This window comes from Notamacropus eugenii, chromosome 1, assembly GCF_028372415.1.
Source record: "Notamacropus eugenii isolate mMacEug1 chromosome 1, mMacEug1.pri_v2, whole genome shotgun sequence".
Lineage (NCBI taxonomy): Eukaryota > Metazoa > Chordata > Mammalia > Diprotodontia > Macropodidae > Notamacropus > Notamacropus eugenii.
The window spans coordinates 479,297,427-479,310,003 of NC_092872.1; the positions used below are offsets into that span (position 1 = coordinate 479,297,427).

The 12,577-nt window shown below is 43.4% G+C and overlaps 1 protein-coding gene across 1 annotated transcript in view; it reads right to left on the reverse strand.

The window, feature by feature from the left end:
- Positions 1 to 12,577, reverse strand: part of EEIG1 (estrogen-induced osteoclastogenesis regulator 1) — a 41,613-nt gene that overhangs the window by 8,823 nt on the left and 20,213 nt on the right. The window contains exons 2-6 of the mRNA XM_072632538.1: positions 7,095 to 7,215; positions 6,755 to 6,784; positions 3,861 to 3,977; positions 1,905 to 1,951; positions 1,227 to 1,393 (exon numbers count right to left, since the gene is read on the reverse strand). Of these exons, the coding sequence (XP_072488639.1) occupies positions 1,227 to 1,393; positions 1,905 to 1,951; positions 3,861 to 3,977; positions 6,755 to 6,784; positions 7,095 to 7,215 (482 nt within the window). The remainder of the gene's footprint in view (positions 1 to 1,226; positions 1,394 to 1,904; positions 1,952 to 3,860; positions 3,978 to 6,754; positions 6,785 to 7,094; positions 7,216 to 12,577) is intronic.

Sequence of the window (12,577 nt, forward strand, 5' to 3'; positions counted from 1 at the left end):
TGGGAAAACTATGATGCCTAGGAGTCCAGAGATTAATAGGTGCCAGGATGTACACAGTCAGGCCAAGACAACTCTCCCATATTGCTGGCTAGCTCCTATACTTTCATGGTCTTTTTCTCTATTCATTGTCACATTGTCAACATTCTATCATATATCTTTGTCTCACGTTTGTGTCTTCATTTTCTAACAAGGAATGTGCTTTATTTATTCATTCCCTACATGTATGAATTGCTGGGGCAGATACAAAATTTAGAAAAGATTTGGTTCCTGCCCTTATAGACTTCAGGCTAACAGCCACTTCCAACTATGATGTGCAATATTATACCCTAAGTCTATGTGCAAAACCAAGAGCTGTGCGGAGTGGAAGGAAATCATTACCCTCCTGAGGGATTCCTGGATTTTTAAATCAGGCCTGAAAGGCTGAGTAGGCTTTTTTGCAGAAGTGAGGGACTATGGGTATGAGACACTGAAGACACTGTCAGACAAATCACTTCTTTTCTTCTTTTTCGGTTTTGGTTTCTGTTATAATGGATGGTGCATTTAGGTAAGGGATGGGAAAGATATATATATTCAGAATGAAAGTGATATAAAAATAAAAGATAATAAAAAATTTTAAAGTAAAAATGAGAACAGGACTTAACAGATGAGAGAGAAGGGCATTATAGAAACAAGAAATAATATGAATGAAGACACCGAGGAACAAATAGAGCCTGTTCAGGGGCCAAAGAGTAAATCAGTTTGGCTAGAGTATATATAATACAGACTGGAAAAGCAGGGTAGCACCAGACTGTTGAAAGCCTTGAATGCCAGGCAAAGATGATATGTCAATTTTAAGCAGGTAAAAAGCCACTGAAGGTACACAGAAATTTCAGGAACTCAATTATACACTATTTTCGTAACCTAGAGTGTTTACCTATCTTTGTATTTTACCCTAACACAATGCTCTAGGCAGAGAAGCCACTTAATATTTGAGAAACTGAATTAACACAGTATTAGGTGTATATAGTAGGACCTGATTAAATTTTTCTCCTGATAACCCACCCTAATACATAATAGAAGCCACATGCTTTCTTTTACAGAACAGGGGTTCTCCTTCTCCTCTACTAGAACGCACATGACAAATATCTCATCTGATACTTAGGAAAGCCAATACCCAGAGTAGGTCAATCATTTGCCAGAGGTAACATAGCAAAGGCTCAGGAAGAGGAGAGGGCTGCACTTGCTACCTGATCCAAGGACGGTGGGTCTCGCCTTGGTCTGCCGGGGCCCCGTGAGGGTCGTGGAGCCGCTGGCCGTACTGCTGCTGCTGCTGCATGTGCCCTCGCCCTTACAGGTCAACTGTAGGGATGTGTCCTGGCTGGGGATGATGATGGACTTGGCTGTAGAAGGTGGCCTGTAAGGCAAGAGGTGGTGAGAATCTATGCCCCTCTGCCATTCCTGCTAGCCCATGGCTCCATGAACCTTAACTTAAAGGGAAGCCCCAGGAAGCATTTAAACTAGAAAACAGCCAAAGCTTAACTGTTGAAAGAAACACCCAGTTTGCAGTTTTTCTGAAGAACTGTGGAATTTCATAAGCCATGGACGCTAATCAAAACTGAGAGAAGATATAACTTCCCAGGTCTACTTTCTAATACTTCTAGGTAGAACTAAAATGAATGAATGCACGAAAAAGCATCTATTAAGTATTCACCATGTGTTAAACACTGGAGATACAAACATAAAAATAAGATATTAGAAGGGAAGAGCATAGACTGACTCCAAGACTTTTCCCCTTTCTCCTTTTCCCAGTCTGACAAACTTCAAAAGCCAACACCTTGGCCACTGACAGACTCTTCTGTCCCTACCTTCAACATTTTATCCCCCGTAATGTAAGACATGACACCAAGTAAGGGTTAAAAACTCACGTCTTAAAGCATGGATCTCCGGAAAGCAAGGACATCCCAATGGTGACCTATTAGGGAAAAATGAGAAGATATAGCAATCAGAGAGGGCAATCATGCTAGAAAGCATGTTAGACTGAATCTCAAGATCTATTCAGATAGTTACTAATTGAGTATCTATGGATAAATTTATTTCACTGAGGCAGTGAGGTGGTACAGCGGGTATTCAAACACCACCTCAGTCAATGACTAGCCATGTGACCATGGGAAAGCCACTTCATCTCTCTCAGCCTTGGTCTGCTCATCTGTAAAACAGGGATAATAATGGCAGTCATCCCACAGAGGGTTGGTTGGAAGGATCAAATGTGGTAAGATGCACTGTGCTCTGCAAATCCTAAAGGCACTTTATAAATGCCATAAATGCTGTAATTATTTGCGTCTGAGACCTAGTTTTGCCCATCTGCAAAAATGATTAAATATTAAATTAAAATTAAATATTAAAATTAAAATATAAAATATTAATTTACCTACATCTATAATCCTGTGTTTACACAATGTTTTCCTCCTAAATGTCTAGGCCTCACAAGTTTATTAACCACGACTATTACTAACCAATAATAATCTGAACCTCCTCCTATTAACCATGAATACTACTAATCAATAAGAATCTGAACTTCCTCTAAGGCAAAGACCTAGAAGTTTCCAGCCTAAATCATCCTCTAGACCAGGAGGTTCTTAATGTGATGTCTGTAAACTTGGTTTCTAAAAAATATTTTGACAATTCCTTCATTATGATTGGTTTCCTTTGTAATCATAACTACTTTAGAGTTTGTGCATTTAAAAACACTGATCTAAGAAGGGGTCATCAGTAGGCCTCACTATGCTCTCAAAGGGCTCCATTACACAAAAAGAATATGAACCCTCTGCTCCAGACCTTGATCTAGAATGGTGGAGCTGCCCTCCCCCATCTCAAAACTGAGATGTTCACTAAGGCAGTCCTGTATGCCAGGCTGTTTAATTTCTCAAGCCATGAATCTGTCTATATTCCTAAGTACACAGAATACTGGAAGTTTGGTACTCTATTTTTGGATTTCTTTTACTATCTACTCTTTCCTTCCTCTTAATACTAATTTCCTCAGTTCAGAAACAAAGACAAAACCTCCCTCCCCACATCAGGTTTTCTGAACCCAAATGCTGACAACAGGGTCTGAACTGTATATATACAGAGGATCCTGAAAAGACTTCATCTTCTGCTGGTAGCCTGGTAGCTGTCTGATGTTGGCAACCAGCGTTGCCAGCTAGCTCCCTACTCCTACACATCCCCCAGACTCTCTCAGGAGACAAACATGCTCGTATTTTATCTGTTCAAGGAGGATGTTGTTGGGACCAGATTGTTTTCTTAGGCAGATGGATGGGTGTGGATAGCAAGGAGGAACTGGGCTCCTCTGGAGGAGGAAGCAGCCCTTCATGTCCCTCTCTCCTGGGGGAGGCAAAGACAACAGAGTTCAAAGGAAGCTGCCTCCTCTAAAAGCCTCTGCCAGCACGTGGCTGGGCCAGGGAGAGATGAGTGTGTGAATATAGACCAGGTGACTCTGCCAGCCTTCAAAACCACCACTCACGAGGACGGGGTGTGTCATAATTTATGCCAGATAAATGGAAAAGTTGGATTTCTCATTCATTTTACTCCTGGGTACCACTCAAGGTTAGGGAAGAGTCATTTGGAAGTGTAGGTTAACTACTATGTGTTTCAGCTTCCTCATATGTGAAATAAAGGAGATGAATCTGCTCATCCCCAAAGGTCCCTTCTTGTTCCAAATCTATGCTCTCTATGCTTTTAGTTCCAACATTATGTGACTCTAGCCTAACTTTGTTATCATACTAGCTGCTAGAGGTAAGGAAGAGGGGAGGGGAAGGGGAAGGAGAAGGGAAAGGGAAAGGGGAGAGAATGGGAAAAGTCTGGTCTCCTGTCACTGGAGATACCTTTAAGATGGAGTTGTCCTGACGAGTGTTCTTGGTATCATACCCTTCTAACAAGCAACATCGGACAGTGGAACCAGAGCCAGCAAATTCAGCCAGATTCAGGTCAGCAAATCCTAACTGGAAAGGAGGAAGGAAGGGGGGGACCGGGAAGGGGAAGACAGGTAGAAAGGAGGGAAATGGTTAGTCAATGAAGGAAGATGCAGGTGTCCTGGAAAAAGATAAAAAAGAGGCAGAGACTAAAGCTGCTTTCTATAACTCAGCTACTGTGAGTAGGAAGCAACATACTCCTGAGGATATCAGGCCACCTCTGCCTGGGATGCTAGGTTAACTGGAAGGTTGGGAGAACTGAGAAATGCAAATCCTGAGCCAGCCACGAGAGTGTTAAACTGCCCTAGGGCTGTTGCATAACCAAGGACAGGGAAGGCACTAGGTCAATGATGTGAAAAAAACAGAATCACACATCCACACCACATAATAAGGCCCTCTTTGTCCTCAGTCTTCCCAGCATGCACCCTGGCCCTCACGCCAAGAGATGAAAGGCTATTGTTGTCCATGAAACTGACACACAGTTCCCTGGAAACAAGAATCCGGGTCTATAGGAAGCCACCAGTAGTAGCACAAGCCGCATGGAATATCAGCTTTAAGCCTGCAGGTCTCTGTAGGGGATTTTTGGTGGACCGCTCCCTGAGCTGGACATACCTGGGAACGCAACACTTCCCCCACACACGTACAATCTCACCCTCAAGAAATGAAGGTCATCTAGAAAAAAATATCCACTGGAGAATAAAAGAGCCAAACTGGTCAGAAGAGGCAGGGAAAGAAGGAAGTTTAAATGTTCCCAATAGATTATTCTCATAAACAACAATAGATAAGAGTTTATTAGTGAAGGATAAATTGTTACGGTAAGGGGACAGTCCTACGCTGGTCTTCAAGGATTCTTGGAACTTTGGAGGGGTCTAACAGGCCTGGCTGAAGAAACAAAAGTAGTGGGCAGAGGACAGAATCCCTTCTCCCAGGAGCAGCCACTGAGTAAGGGCATATCAAGATAAATCAGACTAAGTTAGAGATTAAAGAAAAAAGGGAGTTAAAAGGGAAAGGGTTTGTGATGGTGATGGTGATGGTAGAGAAGAGAGGAAAAAGCATGGGAAAAACTCAAGCTGAAAAAAAAAATCTCCTTGAGTCAAGACAGTATAATTTCCCTTCACCAAGAAGCCCAATGATGGGCATTCTGAATTAGTGCCCATCCGTGATGAGGCAGGGTGGTACGGCTTGAGCTGAATCTATACTCTCTTAGGGAGCAAACAGGAGAATGGCTTTTATATGTGGATACCAGTTTCCATTTTAGTCAGGAGATGGTGAGTGAATTCTGGGGAGTTTAATAAGGCTTAGTCAAGTAGTGCTTGGGACTGGATTGCACACTGAGTCTTTTTTAGAGCCCACACACACACATTCTGAGTTAGGTAGAGAGAAGGTGGGTGGGGTCTCCAAACTGAAACGCTCTCATGATGCTACGCACATTTAAGTAAGTTAGCTCAGTACCATTACCTTAAAGACAAAAAAATAAAAATGTCATTCCCCTATCATGCTTAAGGCACAGTATTTGAAGCATTTTTCATCATTTCCTGAGAATAATTCACTCCAGGTAAATGGACCACAGGGGGAAAAAGGCTTATCAGAATGTCAAAGGTAGCACTCATCTTGACTACTGCTGGTGAGTACACCTCTACCTAAGGTGTCATGGTCCCCATATTCCCTGCCTCCCTGGTTCAGTTCTCTGTAGGAGTCCAGGTACCAATGTTTTGCTAAAAGAGCCGCTTCCCAAAACAGAAGCCTGGCTGTAGGGACTGGATAGTGGAGGGGGAGAATACTATTTATTTAGTCTTGAACTCTCAGGCTAACTAGAGCTTTCCTTCCCAGGAAGGAACTACTGTTCTCATCCAGTTCAGAGAAGTGTTAGAAGGAAAAGTGTCCATTTTAAAAGCATCTTCACCTGGCCGGGTTCCTGGGACCACCACTCCCAGGGACATCAGAGATAGGGCAGAAAGTTTGTCCCAACCCCAACTAATCTTCCTGACCTCCAGTTGAGAATCAGAAGATTGGGCTGCCTGCCCAGCTGAAGGATGTACCCTCAGCAGCACCATCCCGACTCCTGAGTATGACTGAGAGGGTCAAACCAGAGGCATTTCCCTTTCTTTCTCTGGCCCAGTCAATTAATTCCCCCAGGGCATAATACAGGAATAATGCCACTTCGATGACTCCAACTGCTCTGGGAATGATGGAGATTACAGATCTGGTCCTACCTAGCACTACCAGATAGTGATATCTAGGTTTAGTGGTTTAGTCTATGAAGAAGGAGTGAGAGAGAGAAAAGGATGTCCCCCACTACTCAGGAGAGATTCTCTGTCTTTACTGAGAATAGATGGCAGGCTTTGAGTACAACAAGGAGAATTTAAGTTCTTACACATAACAGAATGGGTTATTAAATACAAGGGGGCAGTTTAGGTGGTGCAGTGGATAGAGTTTTAGGCATGGAGTCAGGAAGACTGGCCTCAGAGACTAGCTGTGTAATCCTGGGCAAGTCATTTAATCCTGTTTGCCTCAGTTTCTTCATCAGTATCTTTCTGCCAAGAAAACCCCAAATGCACAAGGAGTCAGACATGACTGACTGAAAATTACTTAACCACAATTAATAAGTAGAGGAAAGTAGAGAAGTTCTAGTTACTCTAGGAGAGGGTGGGGAGAGAAGAGAGGGGCTTTGAAAAAGCAGAGTTAATCTGGGATATTTAGGGCAGTCCTGCCTATAGACAAGAAAGTTGGATATCTTCTTCTTTCACTGGGGTATTTCTTTCCCTGGGAAACAATGCCCTAGGGGGATTGTTTTATAAGCCTCTTACCTTGGAGTAGGCTTTCCCACCTTTCAGCTCCTACAGAAAGAGAAGATATGTTAGCAGCATTGCTAAAACAACTGAAAGAACCTGTCACTCACTCATCTATCTCCTAGGCCCCCACTGGAGACTTTCCACCCCCAACAGGATTGCCCTCAGAAACATCACTCAGAGACCAAAAAAGGAAGGCCTAGGCTAGGTAGGCTTCTTGAGTCAATCTAGGAAAACTAGGGTCCAAAATCACAGGGAATCAAGGGCTAACTTCAGCCAGAACCTACAAACTTTAAACCTAACACATCAACTGACCCCTCCCAAGTACTGTTCCTGCCTCCCATAAAAACATGCTCACCTTTCGGACAGACACTCGGCAGATGCAGGGATCCAGGAGGCCGGTGGCAGGGTGAGCACTCATTTTACACACAAAGGTAAACCTTTTCCTCCATCGGACACAATTTTCTTGTACTTCCTCCCTTAAGAGTGAAGAACATGGGTAAAGTTAGACTGGCCTAGGGGATGGGGGGTGGGGGGGGCAGGGTAAGGGTGCTCCTTATTTCCTTCAGATGAACTTATCAACAAGGAAATAGCAATAATAGCTAACATTTATACAGGACTTTTAAGTTTTACAAAGTGCTTTACATACATACATATGTGTGTGTGTATATATATATACATATATACACATACATAGTATACACAGACACACACATATACATATATACACACACACATATACATATATGTATATGTATATGATCTCCTTTGATCCTCACAACCAACCCAGGGTGACAGGTGCTATTATTATCCCCATTTTACACATGAGGAAACTGACTGAGAGAGATAAAGTGATTTTGCCCAGGGTCACCCAGCTGATAAGTGTCTGAGGTGGCATCAGGCCTGAGGTCTTCCTGGCTCCAAGACCCGTTGGGCTGGTCTGAAAGCTGGGCTAGCTCCCATCTTCTCATTTATCCATCAGAACTCTCCAGCAGGGTGGGGTAATAGCTTAAGAACCAAAGGCAGAGAAGATCAGCTCCATTTTCACTGTCAGGGAGTTTATTTCCTGGCTGCTGGAAACTCAGAGAGGACAGACGTGGGAGTAGGGCGGAGGGTGTGTGGGGAGATGGTAGGGGAGGCTGATCGAACAATGTCTCAACATCGTGAAGTGGGATCTGGGGGTGGGCTATGTGCAGGGAGAAGGGTATGTGGGTGGACTGAAAACGGAGGTGGGTGGTAATGCGAGAACAAGTATGTGCACTCTGAAAGGCTTCTCATGTGCTCAGGGCTGGGAAGCTCTGAGCAGAATGTGTGCAGAGCCATGTAATTGTCCTCAGAAGAGAAGATGGGTGCTGGATCTGCACACAGGCAGTCCTCAGAGAGGCTGCCTACAGCCCTCATCACCAACCATATTCTGTTTGTTAGGGTCTGAAAAGAGAGGGTTCTCATCTTTTTGGAGTTCCCCAGTGAACCTGCTGAATGAAGTGCTCAGCTCAGGGGTGGCTGAAGGCCCATGAATTCAAACAGGATGATCAGCTTGAGGGAGATTATCTCTAGGATCACCCAACACAACAGGAAAAGGAAGAGAAGGTAGGGTGGAGAGGAGTGGGGCAACTGAGAAAATGAAGCTCTCCACACCCACTGTGACCCCAGACAGGGAGTCCAGGTTACCAGCCAGGTCACAGGGAGGGAAATAAGGCCTCCTGTGCTGGATGATCTTATAGATAACTCAATCAAATGATTCACCAGAAGCTTTTCACCAGCAGTCTGTTTTTAGGTTGGGAGATACCCTGAAAGTTCTGAAATGATCCTTAGGGAATATCCAGGAATCCCATGGAATCCAATAAAGGGTAACGCCACTTAGAAATCAATATTTTTCTCAATTGTCCTACCAGCTTAAATAATGTTATGGATAAAAGGACCCTCTGCCCTCCCCTCTGTGGAATGCCAACTCAGGATAACAGTAATCTAGGAAGAATTGGTCTACATAAGTGGGAGGCAATATAGCTCAAGGATATTCCTCCAGGAGTTAAGAACTACTCCCAAGCTTTAAAGATTCAGTATATGATCCCTTCTGGGCTCCCTTCTGTAAACTGAAGATTTATAACACTCTCTATTCCCACTCACTTTCCCCATTTCTTTAAGTTAATATTATAGAAAATGAGGCAGTTGTGAAAGCCGCTCTGGGCTCTCTGGAAAATTCCAGGGCATCACAATTTCATTGTGCTGCAGCATCTTGGGCCCAATATGAATGAAGGCTTAATCGTCCTTGGTCAGAGGCGCCCTGAAGAAGCAGATACTAATCCCCACTCCACCACTGACAAGGATCCTCTGGATGCCTCTATTTCTCCAGTAAATTGGCATGTATAGACACAGATTATAAACCAGTTAGGGAGTGACTCAACACTTCTCATCCATTGATGAGTCACAAAAACATCTGGCCATCAAAATCCCCCATTTCCAGTGTCTTCCTTCTGAGATGATCTCCCACCTCCTACAGGGCACAGGGTCCCTTACTGGGCAGGGACCATTTTTTGCCTTCCTTTGTATCCCTATCACTTAAACACAGGGCCTGGCACATAGTAAATATTGAATAAATACTGGATGACTAACTGGAGACTGTCTTTTTCAACTATTCTGTATAAAGGAATCATAGATTTAATGCTAGAAGAGACCTTAGAGGCAACTAAGTTCAACCCTCTTACTTTTACAGATGAGAAAACTGAGACTGTGAGGATTACTGAATTGCTTGGCTATGATGTGTCTGAGATGGGATTTGAACTCGGGTCTTCCTGATTCTAAACCCAACATTTCTATCCACAATTCTTGGTTTCTTGGTCAATCCACAATCACTACAGCCTTTAAGAAACTTTCCCAGATTAACTCCACCCACAGTGAGCACCACGCCTAGCACGTCGTCCTTGCTCAGCTAGGGTTTGCCAGGGTTTCACTATCACATAACTATTTTTTGTTTCCTGGAAAATGGCCTGCCTACTAAACTAAGTCAGCTAGTGACTTATACTGGGAGCTCAGCTTTGTACTTGAATCCCTCAGCAAAGGCAGGGCCTTCAACATAGTGGGTGACTGATCTATAGGTACTTCACTGTATGAAGACAGTGGGAAGGGGCAGAAAACTGGAGGGGGTTGGGGGGGAGCAGAGCAGCCTTTGTTTGGGTGTCACCACATCATCACAGGCTCTTGACATAGAAGGAACCTCAAAGTAATTTAGTGATTTTACAGACAAGGAAAATGAGGCCTATTTAGGGTCACCCAGGGTCACCCAGCTGATGTGTCCAAGGTAGCACTGGACCTCAGGTCTTCCTGACTCCAAAACCAGTGCACTCAAAAGCTGGGCTTTCAGAACCATGGTCCTCATAGTCTCTTTTGTCCATCGAAGCTAACCAAGGTCACTCAGATAAGGTGGCAGATGACAGATTCAAACCCAGATCTCCTCATTCCAAATTCAGTGTCCTTTCCATTTGTTTTAGGTGACCCAGTGGATAGAGCACAGTGGATAGAGTCAGAAAGACCTGAATTCAAATCTAACCTCAGATACTTACTAGCTGTTTGACTCTGGGCAAGTCACTAAACCTTGTTTGCCTCAGTTTCCTCATCTGTAAAATAAGCTGGAGAAGGAAATGGCAAATTTCTTTAGTATCTTGGCCAAGAAAACCCCAAATGGGGTCACAAAGAGTCGGATACAACTGAACAACACTGTCTTAGTAAGACATACAATGAGTCTTTATTTTCTTATCACAGTATTTTGAACTTTCTTATCAATGTCTTTCCAAGTTGCCACCGACAACCTGTTCTTTCTCGTCTCTCTTGAATTCTTTCCCAGTCCTTCCCCCATCACTCACATGGTATACTTTTCAGAACTAGAGGACCCTTAAAAATTGCATAGAGGCTGGGGAGAAAGACTACAAAAGATACAAAGATGGTCTCTCTGGAATGAACTTAAAAAGCAGGAGGGGCAGAAACTGAACCCTAGAAAACAATGGTTAAGAATAACCAATAAGAACCCGCAGCTCTGCCCTGTGTAGGTGAGAAGTTATAAGGCCATCTGACACTGTTCAGAGGCTGCAAATGGATTCTCTCTGTGTTGAGACTAGAATCTGAGACTATTCAAAACTTAGCTGTCCTACCTCTTTCCTCCCCTCTTCCTCACCCTCCCCACTGGAGAGTCAGATGACAGACTCCAAAAGACTTAAATGGATCCTAGGTTAGACATGCTGGAACACCCAAAAGAGATTAGTCACTTGGAACAAAATACTTAACAGGACTGTGGGATTTTTTCTTCTTTATAAAGGACTAGCTCTGGGTTGAATACAGGTAAGGTGGTGGCCTATGCATGATTCAAATCTCTCCTGCCAGGGCTGATCCAGTTAAAATACATTGATTCAAAACACTGAAGGGTCCCCCAGGTTTAGGTAACAGTCTCTTTCTTTTTCTCTCTTTCCTTTATGGGAAAATGAACCCAAATCATTGTACAGATTTTGCCCATTATACAACAAGCAGGTTGTTTGTTGGCTTAGCACTGTAACTTCCTTCCCATTTCCACCAAGTTGATAAACACTCATTTATCACCACTCCCCTGGGAAGGAGATAGCATGCCCATCTTTATTTTTCCAAGAGGTCATGGAGCTAGGTCACACAGTCTGTGGTATGGACACAATCACCATCTGTGCTCAGGAGGGCTTGAGTTATAATCCTGGGTGGGCCTTACCAGGTCTCAACGTTCCCCAGGGATCTGACCAGTACAGATTCGTAGGCTCACTCAGTAAATGTTTGTTCAGTAAATATTTGTGGGACTGAATAGCCTGGGTTCTTAAATCTATTTCTGACTTGCTATGAGGCTTTGGAGAAACCTCTCTTGATGCCTCAGCCTCAGTTTCTCCACCTACAAAAACGAGGGAGGAAATGCGGCACTCCCATCACAAGATGTTATGAGAAGCAATAAGGTCCTATTTATCAGCAGCTCCTGGATGCAAGGTAGACAAAAAAGAGCTATTACTGTTAATAATAATACTGGGGTGGAGAAAAGTAATGAAAGCTTGGCAATTAGGTTATTAAGAGGCAAGGAAAAACTCTCCAAAGCCTCTCTATGGAGGAATCCTGGAAATCAAAGATCTCACCAAGCCCAAAGATTCCCATCACAAAAGGTTCCTTCCTTTCTTTGAAGAAGTGAAGGATTATGAATGTGGAATACTGAATATACTCTCTTTTTTATTCTTTGGTATGAGGAAGGGTTCTTTGTATAAGGAGGAAGGGAAAGATATGTTAGGAAACAAAGACTATATAAAAACAAAAGTATCAGTAAATTCAGATTTTTAAAAGAATGTGCTATAAGCTTATGTGGAAGGATTAAGGGATATAGGAAAGTGGAATAATAAATTCAAATATATAATTAGTAAATCAGAGCTGTTTCTTTAGGAGTGAAAGAGGATCAGACGGTAGGCTGGGACAATGGGAAAAATTCTGATTCTGGAGTCAGAGGACCCAGATACAAATCCTACCTCAAATGCTGCCTATTTGACTTTGGGCAAGTCACTCAGCCCCTCTGGGCCTCAGTTTGCTTATCTAGAAAAGTTAGGGGAGTTGGATGTGATGGCTTGGGGGATCCTTTCCAACTCTAGATCTGTTGTCCTAAGAACTGGAGAGAGACTTGGATATCTAGTGAAACAGCAATGAACATGGAGGACGCTGGTTCTGAAACAGTAACAACAGACTGCTCATTTGCAGAACTTGTTGGGGAGGGCGGAAGGAAACACCTAGCCAAATGGCCGATATTTTTTCTTTTATCTAATTGATACTATAGCTGAGCCAGGAACCATCTTTTGG